Source organism: Leptopilina boulardi, unplaced genomic scaffold (genome assembly GCF_019393585.1).
Source record: "Leptopilina boulardi isolate dan_hultmark-lab unplaced genomic scaffold, ZJU_Lbou_2.1 LbouV2_266, whole genome shotgun sequence".
Lineage (NCBI taxonomy): Eukaryota > Metazoa > Arthropoda > Insecta > Hymenoptera > Figitidae > Leptopilina > Leptopilina boulardi.
This window is the reverse complement of record NW_026137825.1, coordinates 3,990,120-4,011,489: the sequence shown is the minus strand read 5'-3', so window position 1 is coordinate 4,011,489 and position 21,370 is coordinate 3,990,120. Positions and strand designations below refer to the sequence as shown.

General features: G+C 20.8%; 4 protein-coding genes across 4 annotated transcripts; all 4 read right to left on the bottom strand.

The window, feature by feature from the left end:
* Positions 1-45: 45 nt before the first annotated feature.
* Positions 46-3,252, bottom strand: LOC127281316 (uncharacterized). Its single transcript, XM_051304973.1, has 6 exons — positions 3,115-3,252; positions 2,364-2,803; positions 1,771-2,183; positions 1,407-1,602; positions 1,206-1,290; positions 46-760 (listed from the first exon to the last, which is right to left on the bottom strand). The coding sequence occupies exons 2-6, from the start codon at positions 2,755-2,757 to the stop codon at positions 628-630; spliced, it is 1,221 nt and encodes a 406-aa protein (XP_051160930.1). The 5' UTR covers positions 2,758-2,803; positions 3,115-3,252; the 3' UTR covers positions 46-627.
* A 2,615-nt stretch (positions 3,253-5,867) lies between these two features.
* Positions 5,868-8,994, bottom strand: LOC127281317 (gastrula zinc finger protein XlCGF7.1-like). The gene has a single exon (XM_051304974.1). It carries the CDS (start codon positions 8,560-8,562, stop codon positions 7,609-7,611), a length of 954 nt encoding a protein of 317 aa, XP_051160931.1. The 5' UTR covers positions 8,563-8,994; the 3' UTR covers positions 5,868-7,608.
* A 164-nt stretch (positions 8,995-9,158) lies between these two features.
* On the bottom strand, positions 9,159-12,537 carry LOC127281321 (gastrula zinc finger protein XlCGF67.1-like). The gene is made up of 2 exons (XM_051304977.1): positions 12,391-12,537; positions 9,159-9,948 (listed from the first exon to the last, which is right to left on the bottom strand). The coding sequence occupies exon 2, from the start codon at positions 9,915-9,917 to the stop codon at positions 9,387-9,389; it is 531 nt and encodes a 176-aa protein (XP_051160934.1). The 5' UTR covers positions 9,918-9,948; positions 12,391-12,537; the 3' UTR covers positions 9,159-9,386.
* LOC127281248 (zinc finger protein 665-like) lies at positions 12,309-19,918 on the bottom strand. Its single transcript, XM_051304864.1, has 8 exons — positions 19,639-19,918; positions 19,071-19,383; positions 17,920-18,060; positions 17,781-17,843; positions 17,636-17,688; positions 16,389-17,340; positions 13,665-13,693; positions 12,309-13,580 (listed from the first exon to the last, which is right to left on the bottom strand). Exons 2-8 carry the CDS (start codon positions 19,365-19,367, stop codon positions 12,563-12,565), a joined length of 2,553 nt encoding a protein of 850 aa, XP_051160821.1. The 5' UTR covers positions 19,368-19,383; positions 19,639-19,918; the 3' UTR covers positions 12,309-12,562.
* Between the last annotated feature and the right edge of the window lie 1,452 nt (positions 19,919-21,370).

The window sequence follows — 21,370 nt, the reverse complement described above, 5'->3', positions numbered from 1 at the left end:
TTTTATTTATAAATAATTAATTAATTTTAAAATAAATTTTTTAAAAAATCAAATAATTCCTGATTGTTGAGAAAATAATTTATTTTAATTTATAAAATACAAATTAATATATATATATTTATAATTATTAATTAATAATTTTTCATTATTATAAATTTTTTGTCGTATTATTTCAGTTATAAATTTTTTTTTTTACATAAATAAAAGGTATAAAGACTTAAAAATATTTTCTCTATCAATTTTGTGATAAAATTTTTTTTTTTTTTTTTTGTAAAAAGTACAAAATCTTTATATTAGTTTTGTGTTGAGTGTAAATGAATAATAAAAAAGATTTGTATTTTTTCCTAGAAAACTGTGTGTAATAGCTATATAATTTTATATATATATATATATATAAAATTTTATAAATATATATTTATATTTGTAACATATGTTTTATGTTTTGAGATTGCGTTGTAAAAATAATATTGAAGAATTGTAAAAATTTGTCTTAAGAAAAAAAAAAACGAGGAAAATAAAAATACAAGTCAATAATATTCTTGTAAAAAAAAAAAAAAAAAAAAAAAAAATGGAGAATGTAACCTAAGCTTGAATTTTTTTCTTCACATTTATAAATATCAACAATATTCAAGCTCGGGAAATTCCATTTAAATTTTTATAACATTCTCTTAGTCGTTGTAATGTTTCTTGATTGCTGAGACAAAGAAAAGTTCTGTCTAAATCCAATAGTCGATCATTTGCAATTCTTGCGTCCAAGAGACTGAAAATTAATTTTTTTTTTATTTATTGAAAGAAAATTTTCAATTATTGAAACTATATTTTAATTATTCAATTCAATTTTTAATTGAAATTGTATTTTAATTATTCAATTAAATTTTTAATTGAAATTGTATTTTAATTATTCAATTATATTTTTAATTGAAATTGTATTTTAATTTTCAATTTAAATTGTTTTAATGAAACTTTTGTTATTTTAATGAAAAAAAAAAAAATGTAATGTTAATAAAATAGATAATTTTCTAATTAAATAATTTTAATGAAACTAAATTTGTTATTTTAATGAAGAAAAAAAATTGAATTTTAATAAAATAGATAAATTATTTTAGTTGATTAATTATTATAGTTTAAAATATATTTGTGGTTGAATAAAGATAAATAAAAATTACATTAAATTAAAATTAAGGATTAATTTTATAATTGTTTACTTGATTATTTCCATAGAATTGAGATTTTCTACGAAGCTGGTAATTTCGTCCATTAATTTATTTAAATCTATTATCTTCTGATACTCTGAAATTTATTTTCAAAATTTAATTATTTATTTTTATTATAAAATTTTTAAATTTTTTTAATTAATATTAATTAATATATTAATAATATTATTTATTTTATAAAATTATGCTTACGTTGATTCTCGAAGAGTCGTGACGGTTCTAATTTTACAAGATTTCGAAAAAGTGTTCCATTCAAATATTTTGAATTCCATGGGAGAATTATACTTTCCGACAATCTCCAAACACTTAATGCAATTATTTGCGCAATTATTTTTCTATTTTTTACCAAATCATCTCTAATAAGTGAATTGTTATTTTGTTTTGAATTCTGTAATAAAAATTCAATTTTCTACACTTAAAAATTTATTTTTTTAAACTATTTTTCATCAAATTTGAATGATTTATTAAAAAAAAAAAAAAAAAAAAAACGTTAAAAATATTTACATCGACTTTTAATTAAATATTAAATAAAAAAAATTCGCTTACCACGACTTACCACAAATGAAATAATTGCTTGTGGAATATTTATTTCTTTCGATGAATAAAATTGTTCATTATTGCATGTATTAAATGAATTTGATAATTTTACAAAATCAACAGCACGTTGAACGGCAGTTGCTGCAATATTTGATCCAGTTATATGAAGACAATTTTCATTGGACAATAAATAATTATTAATATTTGTAAAATTATTTTCAACAGCCTCATGTGTTATAAATGCAATAATTTTTGTTTGTACATAATCAGAAAGTTCATGATAACAATCATTTGCCGATTCATGGCATAGGCAAAATATAATTGTACGTCGTGGATGCCAATTTTGTTCAATATGAATTTTACTTAAACTACGTATTATTTCCTTTATTATTTGAAATTCCTTTTCAATTGACGATACAATCACAAATCTATCTGCAAAAAAAAAAAATTTCATCTATTTTAATAATTTATTTTTATTTTTCTAGAATTTTTCTTCCCATTTTTTTTTTTTGAATTAAAATAAACAAAAATGTTTGAAAAAAATTTCGTCAAATTTTTTTGTTAGTTTTTGTAATTAAAATTTTTTTTGTGAAAAAATTATAGAAAACTCACCCGATTCTCTTGATCCTTGAATTTTACCAATGGAACATGATTTATATTGATCGTAATAATTGAAAAAATGTTGAAATTCGGCAAAAAAATTATAGGGAAAATTTTCATTTTCTTGTTGACTGTGATTTTGATAAAATTTTCCATCATGAAGAAATTCAATGATACTATTTTGAAAATATTCAGTTATTTCAAGGCCATTATTGGCAAATTCCAATCGTGTACGTTCAGCACGTGCCATAAATGTTCGATGAACGGCAAAACGTCCAAGCATAAAACCACCGAGAAGACACAAAAATCCAATGGCAAATAAAAATGAAATACAACTACGTTTTGTGACAAATTCACTGGATTCACCAAAACCACGCGCTGTTTGAATACTCAGTACGCCCTGCATTTTTTTTTTCTTCTTCTTCTTCTTTAATTCACTTTTTGTTTTTATTCTAAATTTTCCATTAGAAAAGAAAATTTCAAAAATTTATTCATGAAAAATTAAATTAAAAATTTATTTTTCTTTTCTTTTTAAATAATTTTATTCAATTTTAGAGTTTATTTATAATTATTTTTTTTTTATTTGAAATTTATTCAACATTTTTAATATTGTTAATAAATTTTTTTATTTTAATTTCTTTAAAATTATTTTTTCTATATTTGAAATTATTTTAATTAATTCAATTTTTAATAACATTTTTATTTTAATTTATTTAAAATTATTTTATTAATTCTTTTTTTTTTGGTATTTTTTTCTACTTACAGAATTTACTTTTTTTCACGGAACTTTTGTAAAATGAGAAATTATTTTTTCTTTCATCTCTGATGAAAAAAGAAATACCGATTGTAAATTAATTTCTTTTTTTTTGTCTCACTTTTTTAAAATCAAATTTTTGTTACTTTTTTTGTTTTTATTTTATTTTTTTTTTTAGGTAATTCTTGAGAAAAGATGGAAAGAGTTGAATCTGAGTGAAAAGTATGTTTCAACAATATAAATCTATTTATAAGAATGAGAAGATTAGAAACAATAATTTCACAGACGTAGCACCATAATATCTGGTATATTTTTGCAATAAATTTGACTCTTTGAAAGCCGTTTCAATTTTCATCTTCTTTTCAATTTGCATTTAATTTCCAAAGCGTTGATGAATTTGACTTTGAACACAAATATTGAAATTAACGAGCATTATTATTGTTTTCAATTTTATTACATTTTGTATTTTTTTTTCTTTTTTCCTTATTTTCCTTTTTTTTCTTTATTTTTATTTTTTTTTTTTTTTGGTGAAAATGCAACAAAATCACATGGAAAAAAATTTTTTTTTTCCCTCTCAAATTGTTTTTAGAGGAGACTTTATAATTTCTCGAATTTACTGACGACTAACGAAAGACTGCGTGGGATCCGACGAATATAAGTTGTACTTATTTCCACTTTGGCTTCCACCTCTCGGTTCATTCTTATTTTATATATTCTATAGGTCTAGGTAAATGATCTTTATCAAATCATGATTGGTTTAAAGTCAATCTATTTCTTTCGTCCGTTTATTTGCCACTGATTAAATTTGATTCCGTTTCTCGAATGATTCATCGTGTTATTTTAGAAATAAAAAAAAATAAATAAATAAATAAATAAATTCTGCAATTCTTTTTTTTTATTAAAAATACTTTTTTATAAAAAAAACCTGTTATTTTGCAAAAACGTTTTTGAAATTTGTTTTTAAATACCTACTAATAAATTAAATTAAATATAATAAATAAAAATAATTTTTATTTCTTTTAAAAAATATTTTTGTAAAAAAAAGAGTTAATTTGTAAAATATTAAACAGAAAAAAAATTATTTAAAAAAATTAAAATTGCTTTTGATTAATTGATTTTTTAAAAAAGGATATTTTGACAAAAAACGAAAATGTACTATAAAATATAAATAATAGATAAATTAATCAAATACAAAATAAAAACGGCTTTATTCCGGTATTGCCCGTGTAAATAAATTATTAAATACGAATAAAAAATTAATTAATTAAATAAGAAAATAATATTATAATATTAATAGTATAAATATAATAAATATATTATTAAATACAAAATAAAAAAGTATTTAATTAAAATTAATTAAAAATGACAAATATTGATAAATAATTATAAAAAATGAGATAAATTCTGAAATATAATTTTTAAAAAAATTTATTTATAAAAAAAAAAAATGAAAACAGATTCCTTTTCGAAATATGAACAACTAATTCTTGTGTTCCGCATTTCTAACTCATTTATATGTTTACCTATATACATTTTGACGGAGACATTTTCAAGAAAGTATATAAATAGTTTACAAGTTTTCCTTGCGCGTCAATTTATAGAATTCTGGATTCCTGAATGTCTACTGCGAACAAAAAAACTGCCCTCGTATTTCCAAAATTAATGACCTAAATTCATTAAATTCCAAATGTTCATTTAAACATGAGAATTTTCTTTTTTAATTTTTTTCGAAATTATAAAAAAAAAAAAAAAAAAAAATTTAATTCTCTCTCAACAAATTGAAACCTTAAAATATTATTTAATAAAACTTTTTTAAATTTCCATAATTTGATTTTAGTCGAATTTTTATTATTTTATTTCTTATTTTTTATAAAATTAAAAAAATTATTATTATTTTTATAAAAAAAAAAGTATTAAATTTGAAAATTAGGTTTTTTTAAAACTTTTTAATATTTGTTTAAAAACTAAATTAATATTTTATCTCTAATTAATTGTTTTAGCAGAGAGAAAATGTTTTAGAATATTGGAATTTATATTTCAAACACTATGAATATTTGTCTACTAATAGAACACAATTTTTTATTCTAGAATATAATTACAGAAAAATGTACAATATAATTTATTGCTTATAATTAATTATCGCAGTAAATATAATAGAGAAAAATCAGTTCGTGAATTAACATTTTAAATAGATCAATAACAATATTAGAATCATGTTCTATAATTTTAATATTATGACAATAATATAAATGTGAAACAAATGTTTTCGATGTCTTTACAAATAGTTCGTTACGGAATTCTTTTTTAAATAACACATTATTCTTTTTTTCGAGAAAGTTTGAACAGTAAATATATAATTTTGATTACAAAAAACAAAATTCGAAATTCTACTTTAAATAAAAAATCGAAATCTTTCAATTATTAAAATAAAAATTTAATTATTACAATTAATTTAAATTAATTGTTAAAGGCCTCGAAAAATATTTATCAAAATTATTTAAAAAAAGTTTCAAATAATTATATATAAATAAAAATGGAATTTGATTATTTGAAGTTAAATATTTCCTCAATTCAATTTAATGGTGAAAAAAAAAATGTGAAGAGATATTTTGCATTAATTTTTTATGAAGAATTAATTTTAAATTATATAAGGAAAGTGAAAATATATTTTTAATTAATATATTATTATTATTTAATATAATAAGAAAGATTATAAAAATCTATGTGTCTGTTCAATATTTACAGTCTATTATTTATCGATGAAAAAGAGGTAAATTTACCTAAAAAAAAAAAAAAATGAAAAGTAATTTGGTAAAAATAAAAACCGTCTAGAACAGAATAATAGTGAAAGTGTCGATGACACGAGGAATTATTATAAATATATATTATGATGTCCATTTTTCATGTGGAAAGGAATTAATTAGTTAAAAATTGATGATTATAAAAAGTTTGTCTCTTCATAACGCTGCTGCTGGTAATACTTTGGAAATTTTTCGAAATTAAATTCGTTATTTTCAATTTAATTCCATTTCTATTTTTGCAATCATTATATTAAAAGTTCAAAAATTATCAAATTTAGTGTTGCGTCAAATTTAATTTATATATAAATATAATGAATGAAAGAATAATTATAATCTGTTTAGTAAAATAATAATTTAATTAATAATTAATAATTTTTCATTTTATGAAAATACCATTTTGAAATTTTTTTTTTAATAATTTTTTTACAATCTAAAAAATAAATAGATTTCGAATGTTGTAGAATTTCGAAAGAAAAAAAATTTACAAACTTTCTGTGAAATGTTGTGTTATCTGAGGAAAAATAATTTTTTTTTTTATGAGAAGTTCTACAATTGAGATTTTGATAACTATCGTGTAAGTTACAATAAAAATTTTTATTCATATTTTCAAATAACTAGCTAAATTCTCAATTGTAAATCTTCCTTAAAAATACATATTTTAAATAATTATATAACGAATAAATTGCAAAGCTGTTAGAAAAAGAATTCATTGAACACGTTTCATAGTTCGAAAAACGCAAAAAAAGAAAAAAAAAATTCAAAAAGAACCTTTTTTAATGCCGACTTACATAAAATACAAAAAATAATAAAAAATGGTGAGCATGATTATCTCATAAAAATATATTAATTAGAATTTTCATTTTAAAGAATTTTATTTAAATTAGTTAAACGAATTTTCATTTTTCAAAATTACCATTTGATAGCATTTCTTTTTTATACGAATTTTTAATATTAACAAAATTTTTAGCTACCGAATTTTTGCCAGAATTTAACAGAATTTAAAATCGAATTTTCATGTGATTCGAATTTTTTCAAATGAGAGAAATTCAAATAAACTGAATTTTAAAAATTTTATGCAATTTTTTTTTTTTTGTACGAATTTTTAAGACACTGAATTTTCATTTTTTCAAAATTGCGCAAATGTCCGAATAAGAAAAAAAAATTCAGCGTCTTAAAAATTCTATCAAATTAAAAATTCGGACAAATTTGAAAATCGGTGAATTGGAATTTTTATCATATATTTGCTTAATATTTAACATTTTTTAAGAAATAAATTTTCGATAAATTGTAATTAAAAGTTTGAAAAATAATTGCATTTTTCGGCTTTTATCGAATTGAAAATGAAAAATGAATTCAGATTTTTGAAAGTAATTAAAAATTCGTGCAAATAAAAATTCGCTTAATTTGAAAATTCTGTCCTTGAAAAATTTGAATCACATGAAAATTCGATTAAATTAAAATTTTTCTATAAAAAAAAAACCATTTAAAGAAAATGACTGTAAAATAAAAAATTTGGCAAAAATTCGTTATCTAAAAATTTTCTCATGTAAAAAATCGTAAAAAAAATTCTTTTAAATGTTTTAACTCAAAAATTTGTCTAAAAAATAATTATTTCCAATAAAATCTTTACAAAAATAAAAATTCCAATTAATGATTTAATACATTCATTCATCGCAAAACAAAAATTATTAAACTCCCATCCTTATTTAACGCTGCTCCCATCATCATTATTTTTATGTTTAGTGCGCTCATGATTTTTTAAATAACGTTTTTGACCAAAATTCAAACCACACTGAAGACAAGAATATGGCTTTTCCTCCGAATGAATTTTAATGTGTCTTGTCAATTCCTTTTTCACGCCAAACGCCTTACTGCAAATATCACAGACATGATTTTTGACTCCCGTATGAGTCGTTAAATGATCCATCATTTGTTGTTTCCATCTAAATCCCCGTTTACAATAACAACATTTATGTGGATAATCATTTGTATGACTTTTACGATGAATATAAAGTGATGCTTTTGATTTAAATGTTTTTCCACATGTATCACAAACATATGGACGTTCACCCGTATGAATATGTCGATGATCTTCCAATGTTGTTTTCATTGCAAAACAACGTCCACAAATATCGCATGAATGATTTTTAACACCGCCATGAACATGTCTTAAATGATAATAAAGACTTCCTCTCAATTGAAATTGTTTACCACAAATATGACATGTGTATGTTTTTTCATTTGAATGAGTACGTTGATGATTTTTTAAATTGTCATTTAATTTATATTTTTTATCACATTTGTCACATTCAAATGATTTTTCATTAATTGTCGATAATTTTTCTTTTTTGATAATCGATTTTTCCAATGAAACTTGTGTGAAAATTTCATTATTTTTTAATTTATTATCATTCAATATTTCATCGTTTTTTGAATTGATGGAATTTTTTGTAATTTGAAAATTAGTATTATTCAAATTATTTGGAGATTTTTTTCGTAAAGAATTTTGTGTTTTGGAATTTTTTTTTGTTTCAATAATTTTCTTTTGTGGAGAAATTTTCAATTTTTTCTTATCGGTTACACGAATAATGGAAGCGCATTTTTTCATATAATATTCAAATTTCGGTGAAGATCTTTTTGAATTTGTTTCAATCATTAACAATGCATCGCGCCTCTTTGACCTGTAATTATAAACAAAAAAATGACTTGTTTTCGATATGAAGAATAAAAATTTGAATTTGTCAAATTTGTAAATTTTGTTGAAATTGTTTTTTTCTTTTAGGAATTCTAAATATTTATAATAAACACATTGTGAGAAATATATAAAAAAAAATTCCGCGATTATTTCTTTAGTATATCAATATCAGGCCTTGAATCGACTTTAAGACACAAAAAAAGGAATTTTTGTCAATTTATATTCTAAAAAAAAAGACAAAATAAAAATTATTGAAAAAAATTTCGAATTTTGGAAAAATTACAGTTGAAAATTTTGAAAATAATTTTATAAATTACAAATTTAACTCTTTCAAAATTCAATAATTTTTATAATATTCTTCGAAAATTCAATTATCTGAAAGCATATTTCAAGTAAAAAATTTTGAAGTTCAATTCGTTTCAAAACCATGCCAATAATTGAATTGATGAAGAATTATATTAAAATTATTGAAAAATAATAAAATTAAGAAAAGAAATTTAGTTAAAAATTTATAAAATAATTGAAATAACATTGTAAATAAAAAAAAATAACGTTTTTTGTTTCAAAATTTTGTAAAAACAAAAAGTTCTGCGCATCTTATTAAAATAAGTCAAAAAGTCGTATTTTTTTGAAAACAAAAGTCAGAAAAATTTGAAAAAAAATCCCATAATCCAAGGCCTGCAATATTTTTAACTGTAAAAAATATTCGCATTTTTTTTTATTATTTAACCTGAAGCAAATTTTCACCCATAAAACAAAAAAAAAATTCACATTTTTTTTTTCAATCAATTTTTCTTTTTCAATTTATGCTTAAGAATTCGATGTGTTTTCATATAACGATCCTGTGCAAAATTCGCTCCACATAAATCGCAACTAAATAATTTTTGTTCACTGTGCGTTTTTTTATGTCGACTAATGCAACCCCTACTACGAAAACATTTCCCACACAAATCACATGCAAATGGCTTCTCTCCACTGTGTATTAATTGATGTTTCTTTAATTCCTGATTACGTTTAAAACCACGTCCACATTCATTACACCAATGTGTCAATTTATCCGAATGAAAACGTTTATGTACATGTAGCGATGCCTTTTGTGTAAATGTTTTACCACAAATTTCACAAATATTTGGCCTTTCACCCGTGTGCGTTAAACGATGTTCATCACGACATAAACGCGATGCAAATGGTCGTCCACAAATTTCACATTCATATCGTTTTAATCCCTCGTGTACATCTCTTATATGTCTCATTAGAGCGGAATTTGATGAAAATTTTTTATCACACTCTTGACAAAATGATAATGCAGTATCCATAATTTTTTTCTTTCGTTTCTTTTTCTTCGATCTGTAAATGAAATTCATTTTTTCAGAATGTCTACTAATTCCCTTAAAAAAAAATTCCCGTTTTTTTTTTTTTATTGTTAAATTAAAATTTTTTTCTTGTAAAAATAAATGAATCTACAAAATCTACGAAAATTGACTATATTTTATGAAAATAATTGTTTTTTAACTTTATGTATTTTTTTTTATTGTAGTCAATTCAGAAGTTTTTTTTTAATCACAATTTCGAGTAAGCTAACGAATTTAAATAAAACTTGATAGTATATGATACAAGAAGGCCCAAAAAAAGAAATTTTTTTAGAATTTTTTTTTTTTTAAAGTAATTAATTCAAAATTAATTTAATTTAGTTACATTGTTAGAATGAAATTTTCTCCATCGGATTATGTAAAGTAATTGAATTTTTAAAGATTTACAATTCAAATTTTTGAAATTAATTCAAGTGATTCAAAAATATTTTCAAATTCAATTTTTGTCTATAATTTCTAAAAAAAAAAATTTCTAAATTAATTATTAATTTTATTTGTCGATTTTTTTAATTTGAAACAATTATTGAATTTTATAGTTTTTAATTAAAAAATAGTTTAATTTATCAATTGTAAATCTTTAAAAAATCAATTAAAAAAAAAATTTATTTAAAATTATTTGATAAATTATTTTCAATTATATAAAATTAAAAAAATTATAAATTATAAATTATATAAAATTAAAATTTAACAAATTCTTTTGAAATTCAATTATTGCTGAAAAATTTCAACTGTGTAACTATTCCAAAATTCAATTACCTTAAAACTATTTTTCAATTAAATTTTTTTTAGATATTTCAATAATGGCTTAAAATTTAAAAAAAAATCAGCAAATAAAATTACCAAAAATTTCAATTAAAAAATTTTTTTTAATTTTCTATTTTAAATTTAATAGTTTCGACTATATAAGTCTTTCAAAATTCAATTATTTTTCATGATTTTAAATATATACTTAAATTCAATTATCTCAAAGTATTTTTCAATTAAAAACTCCTAAAGTTTAATTTTTCTTTATAATTTCTAATAAATTTTTTCAAAAACAGAAATTATTGAAAATTTCAATAAAAAATCATTTTCAAAAATTTAACTTGTAAATCTTGGAAAATTCAATTATTTCTAAAGATAAAGGTTATCTAAAATCATTATGTCTAAAATTTAACAAAATCTTTTGAAATTTAAATATTTCTAAAAAATTTCAATTCAAATCTTCCAAAGTTCAATTATTTTTAATAATTTTAATATTTCTTTAAAAATTGAATTATTTAAAAAAGTTTCAAATAAAAAATCTAAAATTTTTGCAGAAAATTTATTCCATAATTTAAAATCTTTTGCAATTCAATTATTTAAAAAAAAAAATTTATTTGAAAAATTCTGTAAAATTTAATTATTGTCCAAAATTCATTTGACCATTAAAACTAAAAACTATGCAAAAATTTTGAATTTGAATAAATTCATTAAATCAGACTTAAAAAAATTAAAAAAAAATAAAACTATGAATTTTTTTTTTAGAAATAATTAAATTTTAGAAGCTTTTTAATTGAAATTTTTAAAAATAATTGAATTTCAAAAGATTGTGTTAAATTTTAGACAATAATTATCATAATAGAAATTTTTAGTGATTTCTCTTGATGAGGAATTTATTAGAAATCACATAAAAAAAAAAAATTGAATTTCAAAAGATTTTTAATTGAAAAATTCTTTCAAATAATTGAATTTTTTCGAAGAATTTTATAAAAATCATGAAAAATAATTGAAATTTTTGCAAATAATTAAATTTCAAATGATTGTGAATTAAAAATTTTTGGTAATTTTATTTGCTAATTTTTTTTTTTTTTTTTTTTGTTAATTATAAACAATTATAAAAATTTTAATTGAATAATAATTTAAGATAATTGAATTTGTGAAGAATTTTATTAAAATTATTAAAAATAATTAATTTAATGAAGAATTTTAGTTTTCTTTTTAGTTATCTAAAATTATAATTAAAAAATTAATTTTATTTTTGTAAATTTAACAAAATCTTTAAAATTCACTTATTTCTGATAAAATTTCAATTGTAAACCTTCTAAAATTCAATTATTTTTAATCATTTTTTAAAAATATTTTTTAAAATTCAATTATCTGAAAGCATATTTAAATTAAAAAAATTTGAAACTAAATTTTTGTCTATAATTTCTAATAAATTTTCTTCATTAACTGAAATTACCAAAAATTTCAATCGCTTACCCAAAATTTAAAAAATCAATTGAACTTCAATTAGTTTCAAAAATCTGAAAATAATTTGAATTTGTGAAGAAAAAAATATTACTTTTTCTTCGAAATTTACATAATCCGATGCAAAAAATTCCATTTTAATAAATTAAACACTTTCTTTGAATAAAAATTGCTTTTTTTTGCCTCTTGACTAGGTAGAGGAAATTACCTAAAATTGAAAAAATATTTCTCATTTTTCCAGCTTTCAACGAAAGAAAAATTCCAATTTTCCCTAGTAATTTTTTTCTTTTTTCTAATTTAAATTCCCAATTATTTTCCAGTTAGTAGACACTCTGAAATTTTTGTAACATTTTTTTTTTTTTTTTACACAAAGGTCACAGTTACGAAAAATTTGGAAAACTAATCTTATGATTCATTTTCTGATGTTTGACAAGATAGCGCTTTTGTCGAAATGATTGATGACACTCTTGACATTGCCATGGTTTCTCATCAAAATGAACGAGACGATGTCGTTTTAATTCAAATTTTATACGAAAATTACGTTGACAAATATCGCAAGCATATGGTTTTTCGCCAGTGTGTTTTGTTATATGAACTTGTAATGGTGTTTTAGTGCGAAAACCCTGTCCACAATGTGAACATTTAAATGGAAATTGATCCGAATGTGTACGATTGTGAACAAATAATGATGCTTTTTGTTTAAATGCTTTACCACAAATATTACAAACATATGGACGTTCACCCGTATGAATACGACGATGATCATCGACATTACGTTTTGTTGTAAACATTGTACCACAAATATCGCAGGGAAATTTTTTAATACGTGCATGTGTCTCACGTAAATGACGTGCTAATCCTTGATTAACGCGAAATTGTTTACCACATAAATGACATGTGAATGGACGTTCACCAGTATGAATACGTTGATGCCATGAGAATGTATATGGTGAATAGAGATTTTTTCCACATTCATGACAATGATAATAAATTTTACCGTTTGCCTCCATTTTTGCCTTGGCAACAGCACGTTTATCGAGACAACTTTTATGTGAACGAATTAATTCTGGATGTACATCACGTGTATGTTCATCGAGAAATTTCTTTTTTTTTGTCTCAAAATCACAATGCATACAGGGATATGATTTTTGTCTTATACGCTTTTGACGTGATGTTTTTTCAATTTCTTGTTGTCGATAGCACAATGCAAGATGTTTTATTAATTGTAATTTATCGGCAAACGATTCTCGACAATGTTCACAAAAATATTCATTTTCAATAATAAATTCGGAATTATTAATAATTGATAATTCGGAAATTCTTTCTGATGATTCGTCCATTGGTTTTGAATGAGTCTTTCGAATGGCGCGGATTGTGGACAAGGTCCTTGTGCAGCATCTGCAAACATAAACTCTCGTTAGCAGGCCTCATTTTTGATTAATCATTGTTTTTTTTTTTTTTGATTTGTTTTTATGATCTGACCTGATGAATTTAATTTCAAATTTGAGAAACTTGACAAATTGTACATTAGAGATTTATCTCTTCAATGCTTATTTATTTAATTCGTCGAATCTTGAGTCGGACACAAAATTTAATAAATTTTTTTTCTTTGGTTAAGAAAATAGTTAAATTTCTCTCTGAATAATTGATTTTATCAATCTGTTATATTTTTTTATTTCTTTAATATATTTTTAAAAATTTTTTTATATTTGTGTATTTTTGTATATTTAAAGTTGACGCAAAATTTTCATTATAATTTTCCCTGATTTTCAGACAATATTTTGTGTTTTTTCCTAACATTCTTCAATTTTGTTCTTTTTTTTATCAAATGGGAATTTAATTTAAAAAAAAGAATTAAAAAAAAGAAAAAAGAATTAAAATTTGTACAAAGAACAAAATTCCTTAAAAAAAATTCAAATTTTCAAAAATTTTAATGAAATTCTTTATAAAAATTCAATTATTTTCTCAAAACTTTTAATTAAATTTTACGAAATTTCAATTACTTGCAATTCTATTAATTCATATTCGAAAATTCAATTATTTTCAAAAATCTTAAATTTAAATTATTATTATTTAGAAAAACTTAATTATTTTGTAATTTTTAATAAATTCTTCGATAATTTAATTATTTTCGAAATTTTTAGTTGAAAATCTTTTAAAACTAGAAATAGTCAAAAATTTTAATTGCAACTCTATCAATATTTGAATTAATTATATTTAATTTAATTATATGAATCTATTAAATCTATATAATTATATTATTGATATAAAAAAAAAATTAACTAAAAATCTTTTGAAAATTTTATAATTTTCAAAAAAAATTCAATTAACTTCTTCAATAATTTATTTAAATAATTATCAAATTAAAATTATTGCTTTTAACACATTAATTTTAATTTTCACAAAATTTATTTAATTGTAAAAAAAAATTATATTATTAATTTTTCGAAAAATTTCGATATATTGTTATAAACTTTGATTCCAGTTTTTTGAGATATTAATTGTTTTCAAAATAATAAAATATCGAAACTAAATGTTTACAAAGAAAATTTTTTAAGTTTTTCATGACTTTTTTAGTATTTTCCAAATTTTCAATTGAAAATCTTTATAAATTTAATTATTAACAAAAAAATTTAACTGATAAATTTTGAAAATTTAATTATGTGCCTAAAATTTTCAACGTTCAAATGAATTCGAAAAATTTGTTTTCTACTTTTTTAATTTCAAATTTTGTCATAAAATTTCTGTATCCAAAAATAAATTAGTAATTTATGAAATATTTAATGTAATTTTTTTTTTTTTTTCATTTCAATAGTATTTTGAAAAAAAATGTATTAGATTAAAAAAATTATTTTGTTCATTTGAACTTTTTAGAATTTTAGGCAAATAAATAAATTAAACAAAATTTAACAAAAATTCATTGAAATTTCAATTAATTGCAAAAAATTTTAATTAAAAATTCTCTTAAACTCAATTACTGTTAAAAATTTGTAAAAAAAAAATTTTCTATTCAAATTAACAAAAAATTCTAATTTAAAATATTCGGAAATTACATTTTCAAAGTGTTTTAATAGGAACTATTTGAAAATTTAAGAATTTATAAATTTTTATCTTAATTTTTTTATTGAAAATTAATAATTTTTAGTAATTTCAGGATCGCATTGTTTTTACTTTCAATGGTAAAAAAAAATCGGAAAATAATTGAGTTGAAACTATTTTAAATAATTGATTTTTTAAAATATTAAAAATTATTAAAAATTCGAATTTTGAAGGAATTACAGTTGCAATTTTTCAGAAATAATCGAATTTCAAAAATTTTTGTTAAATTTTATAGAATTGAAAATAATTTTAGATAACCTTTTTTTTTAAAAAAAAGTAATTGATTTAAAAATAATTTTAAAATAATTTAATTTGTGAAGAATTTCATTAAAATTTATTGAATTTAATTAAGTTAGAGAAGAATTTTATATAAAAATTTGTTAAATCATTTATCTTCAACTGACAATTTTTATAGTATTTTCAAACTATATAAATATTATTTTTCTTAAAAATTTTAATAATCCAAGGGTTTTTTTTAAATTCAAATTGATTAAAAAATTTTCGAATTTTTAATTGATAGAATTTTCGCGACGCCAAATTTTCATTTATAGGAAATTACAAAAATCACCGATAAAAATAGACAGAAAAATTGCGCCCAAATTTTTCTGTCAATTATTTGTTCTTATTGTTATTTAAAAATTCAGTGAATTGGAATTTTTGTCATTTTAAAAATTCGAATCACACGAAAATTCAATTGAATGAGAATTCTGCAAAATAAAAAATTCTTTTATATAAAAAAATCATGTAAAGAAAATGACTGTAAAATAAAAATTCTGACATATAATTCGATAGTTGAAAATTTTGTAAAAATTCGTATAAAAAAGAAATTCGAAATTCTAATTTGAAAAATGAAATCCATTTTCCTCGTGGCATGTTTATGAAAATAGTTTGAATTTTTACAGTAATTGAATTTCTTTATTCTAACATTGTTACTAAATTATTTCTCTTTAAATTATTTTCAATTTATATCTGATTTTAATTTTAATTTCATTTATTATTTTAAAAATTATTTTATTAAGCGTTTTTTTTTTTTGTCACTATTACCTAAATATATTAGTAAATTATTCTCATGGCTCTCCAATTTGAAAAAATATTCCAAATTTTCTAAACATTCAGAAGATCTAAATGTCGACTTTTAAAATGATTATTCAAATATCGTTTCTGTCGAAATGCAAGGCCACATTTTGTACAACTAAATGGCTTATCGTCCGAATGTATCAAACGATGACGCATCAATTCCGATTTAACGCGAAATCGTTTTGAGCAAATATCGCAGGCAAAATTTTTTTCCCCCGTATGCGTTGTCACGTGTGCCAACATTTCTTGACGGCGACGAAATTTCTTCTCACAATATGAACATGGATGGGGAAATTCATCAGTATGCAATTTACTGTGTATATAGAGTGATGCTTTTGATTTAAATGTTTTACCACAACAATCACAAATATAGGGACGTTCACCCGTATGTGTACGACGATGATCGTCGCGCGTTGCTTTTGATGCAAAACTACTATCACAAAGATCGCAGGGAAATTTTTTTAATTTTGCATGAACATCCTTAAGATGACGCGATAATCCACCAGAATCACGAAATTGTTTACCACACACGTGACATGTAAATGGACGTTCATCACGATGAATACGTGAATGACGAAGAAATGAATCTTTTAATTTAAAACCACGACCGCACTCAACACAACGAAATGGCACTTGGGAATTGTGTGTTTTTGCATGTTCATTTAATTCCATTGCTGAATCAAATTCAAGTGTACATGTTTTACATTTCCAATTTAATTCATCGCTGTCGGTGTCGTTATTACTTAATGGAATTTCAGTGATAAATTCAAATTCCTGTTGTTGTTGTTGATTGTCTTTTGTAATAATATTAGTTGATTCTTGATCGAATATTGGCAGTGTTAGTGAGGTGTTTATCCAAATATTCATAGGATCCGTTTGATTAGTTGGGATTTTTTCTGTAGGCATTTCACTTCGTTGTCTTCGTTTTGAGGGCCACATTGTATCGAGAAATACGTTAAATGGTGTCTGTGCTCTACTGGACCTGGAAAACAGTCGTAAACTTGACTCCGATCATTCTCGGGGGATGTCAAGATGGATTTTTTTTTTTTTTGTTTTATTTAATTGGATTTTTATTTGTCAAATCCATTTGTTTTTTTTTTGGGGGGTTTTCCTTCTGAAAAGAAAATTTCACGACTATTGCGAGTGGAGGATTTTTTTTTTTTGTTCCTAATCCGAGTGTGGCGTGATTTAAATCTCATTTTAACAACTGTGACCTTTTGTTTTTTTTTGTGAGAAAAAAAAAAAATTAATTTTTTTTGAAAAAGAAAGAAATTTACCTTTCGGTTTTTGGATTTTCGTTAATCTCGACTTGAATTGGTTGTTCCTCTTCCTGAAGAGAAAAAAGAGAAAAATTGTAAAATTATTTGGAAATTAAAATTTTTTTTTTTTTTTTTTTTTTTGTAAATTATTTTTGAAAATTACCGATTCTTTCTGTTGGAATTGTGTGTTTTCTGCAGCTTTCGCAGTTTCTTGAAAAATAACCGGCTGTAATGAATTATGTAAAATTTTTGAAAATTGATTTTTAATTTTTTAATTTTTTTTTTTGAAAATAAATACGAACCCTTCTTTGTTCTGCTTGTTCTTGCAGACGCAAAAGGCGACTTTGTACTGTTAGAACACTTTCGGCAAGTTCATCAAAGGCGAGCAATGTGGCAGCACATTGATAACACAATTGCAGAGGTAAAATATCCGTTTCACATACCTGATAATTAATAATTTTATTCTAATTTATAAATACATTTTTTAAATTCAAAATTTGTAAATAATTTCAAATATTTTGAGCATTAATAAAAAAAATAAAGAAGACAATTTGTTACTAACAATTATTAATTTCAGTAATATTTGATATTTTTACCAAATTTGTTTAAATATCTAATTAATAATAATAATAATGATAATAATAATAATAAATAATAATTTTTGTTAATTAGTTAATTAAATTTATTTGTTATTTGTTTGTTCAATAATAGCCTTATTATTGCAAATAATTTAATTTAATTTAATAATTGGCAAAAATAAATAATGATTTTTAATAATAATAATGATAATGATAATAATAATAATAATAAATAATTTTTGTTAATAAGTGAATTAAATTTATTTGCATACTAGTAAAACACTTTTTTAACTAATAGCCTTATTAAAAATAATTTAATGAAATTAATTAACAATAATAAATAATGATTGTTAATAAATTACCATTAATAGGATCCTACATAGAATTAAAAAATCAAATATGGGATCCTATGTAGGATAATAATAATTTAAACATAAAATTATAAATTAATTAATAAAAATAAATTTTAATGTAGGTAATAAGAAATTTGTAAAGGCCTTTGAAATAGGCAAGTAAATAAATTATCATTATTATTATTAATAAGAATAAATTCTAATATTAATTTTAAAAAAATAATTATAAATTAAATTATAAAAATAAATTTCCATATTTTCATAATGTGTAATTTATTAACATTTTAAAAGAAATAGAATTAAAAATAAAGGGCTTAGAATAGAAAAACAAAAATTCTAATATTAATGAAAAGAAAAAAAAATAAAGGAAAATTAATAATAAAAATAATAAAAATAATAATAATAAATAAAATAATAATTTAGTAAAGATGTTAATTGTTTTTTTTTGGTTAAATCCATCTATACTAAAATAATAATTATTGATAAATAAAATAATAATAATAAATAAATAAATAAAATTACCTTCATCGGTAGATGTTTTTCTATTTTACTGGAAAAATTGTGCTCGAGGCCATCTTCTTTAAATATTGGAATAAGATGATCGTTGACGGTTCCACATGTTCGACACATTTGTGATAATTTATCAACTTCATCGTCTTCTCTTTCAATTATTTGCAATTCACTCGTTTCTTCGGGAACTAAAAAAAATTCCTCCTCGATGCCATTGTTTTTCATATTTTTTCCAACATTAGAATTATTCATTAATAGTTGATCACTAACATCGCAAGAGGTTAGAATACCCGAATTTTGCGATTCCATCGTATTTTCTTTTTTGCTGTTTTCCAAAAGCCCCCCAAAAGAAAACAATTATTAAGTAAAAAAAAAAAAAGAAAAATTGTTTTAAAAATTAGGTTTCATTGAAATTTATTCATATTACAAATATAGAAAAACCATGAAAAAAATGTCTTACACTTAAAATAGAAAAAAGTAATTTAGAGACGAATTTGATTAAAAGGAAAAAATGTATCGAAAATTTCGATATACATTCATTGTTATAAAAATTAAATTAAAGAATAAGATATATACTTACATTTTACAATTTTGTGAACATCGTGGCAATGAAGAATAAGTGAAAAAAAAGAATTCTCCGACACTTTTTTGAAAACATTGAAAAGTTTTTTTTTTTTTTTTTTATTACACTCAAATTTTGAGAGAAATTAAATAAATGAAAAATCAATTATATTTACATTTTTAATGTATTTTTCAATGGCAAATTTTTTTTGTAATAAAATTTGTGGCAGAAAATTTAGGCGTCATCGCTCATTATTTTAATAATGGACGATATAAATGGCTGACAACAATGGTGCCGATTCAACGGTGCCAAGCACCGACGCCGTTTTTCTCGACGCCATTGCAAAAATAGAAATTCGCGCCATAATTTAGATACGCCAATAGACGATGAGAAATCTGGCGGGAGATTTAGAATCAAATTTGTTTATTGCGTTAATATTTTAATTTTACAAATATAATAAAATTATAATTATATCAGTTTATATATTTATAATATAAAATTTATGTTCAATTTATAATTTTATTATATTCAAAATAAAATTATATAGTGTAATATTTTTCTAAAAAACCACTAAAAAAAAAATACAAATTTTCAGCTTAGAAAAACAATTATTTTAAAAAAATAAAAAAATTTAGATATTAAAAAAGGAATTTTTAAAAAATTAGTTTAGAAATACAATTATTTTTTTAAAAAATACCAATTTTTGGCTCAGAAAAACAATTACAAAAAAAAAGTTTTCTTAAAAAAACAATTGTTTTTTTTAAAAATACAATTTTTTAGCTTACGATAAGAAAAACAATTTTAAAAAATACAATTTTCAGCTTAGAAATACAGTTATTTACAAAAAATACAAAATATTGGTTTAGAAAAACAATAATTAAAAAAAAAACAAATTTTATAGCTTTGAAAAAAATTGTTAATAAAAAATGCAAATTTTTAGCTTAGAAAAACAATTATAGAAAAAAAACAGAATTTATAGCTTGGAAAAATAATTGTTAAAAAAAAATTTAATAGTAGAAAAACAATTATTTTCAAAAAAAAATACAAATTTTTTGCTTACAAAAACAATTATTTAAAAAATTCTAATAGAAAAAAAAATTGTTTAAAAAAATAAAAATTTTTAATTTAGAAATAAAATTATTTTTTAAAAAAGACAAATTTTTAAATTACAAGAACAATATTTTATAAACAATAAAAAATTAAAAATACAAACTTTTGTTTTAAAAAAACAATTATTGCAAAAAAATAAAAAATTTTAGTTTAGAAAAACAATTAAAAAGAAAAATTTATCTTAAAAAACAAATTTAAATAATTTTAACTGAGAAAAACAATTTAAATAATTTTAGCCGAGAAAAATAATTGTTTCAAAATATTTAGCTTAGAAAACCTATTGTTTAATGAATATTTAGCTTAGAAAAATAATTGTTTAAAGAAATACTAACTTTTGGCTTTAAAAAAAAAAAATTATTTACAAAAAATACAAATTTTTTTGCTTAAAAAAAAGAATTTTTCAAAAAAATTACTAATAGAAAAATAATTGTTTAAAAATAAAATTCAAATTACACTGCGGAAAAAAATTATTTGATTCAAAATAATCAGTCAATTATCAAATAAATATTTAATTTTATATTAAAATAATTATTTTTTGTATAGTATTTGTTTCAAATAGAGAAATTATTGGTTCAATTAAAATATGAATTTAATTCAATTAGCTTTCAAAAATTTTTTGATTCAAGTAAATATTTATTTG

What these genes read in the sequence shown, in the direction of transcription:
- LOC127281317 (XM_051304974.1), bottom strand. Translation starts at nt 8,562, where the DNA reads ATGATTGAAACAAATTCAAAAAGATCTTCACCGAAATTTGAATATTAT.
- LOC127281316 (XM_051304973.1), bottom strand. Translation starts at nt 2,757, where the DNA reads ATGCAGGGCGTACTGAGTATTCAAACAGCGCGTGGTTTTGGTGAATCC. An exon ending in AAGCAATTATTTCATTTGTG is followed by an intron (nt 1,603 to 1,770) that starts GTAAGTCGTGGT and finishes TTTTTATTACAG; the next exon opens with AATTCAAAACAAAATAACAA. An exon ending in ACGACTCTTCGAGAATCAAC is followed by an intron (nt 1,291 to 1,406) that starts GTAAGCATAATT and finishes AATAAATTTCAG; the next exon opens with AGTATCAGAAGATAATAGAT.
- LOC127281248 (XM_051304864.1), bottom strand. Translation starts at nt 19,367, where the DNA reads ATGGAATCGCAAAATTCGGGTATTCTAACCTCTTGCGATGTTAGTGAT. An exon ending in AACAAGCAGAACAAAGAAGG is followed by an intron (nt 17,844 to 17,919) that starts GTTCGTATTTAT and finishes AATTCATTACAG; the next exon opens with CCGGTTATTTTTCAAGAAAC. An exon ending in GAAAATCCAAAAACCGAAAG is followed by an intron (nt 17,341 to 17,635) that starts GTAAATTTCTTT and finishes ACTGTTTTCCAG; the next exon opens with GTCCAGTAGAGCACAGACAC.
- LOC127281321 (XM_051304977.1), bottom strand. Translation starts at nt 9,917, where the DNA reads ATGGATACTGCATTATCATTTTGTCAAGAGTGTGATAAAAAATTTTCA.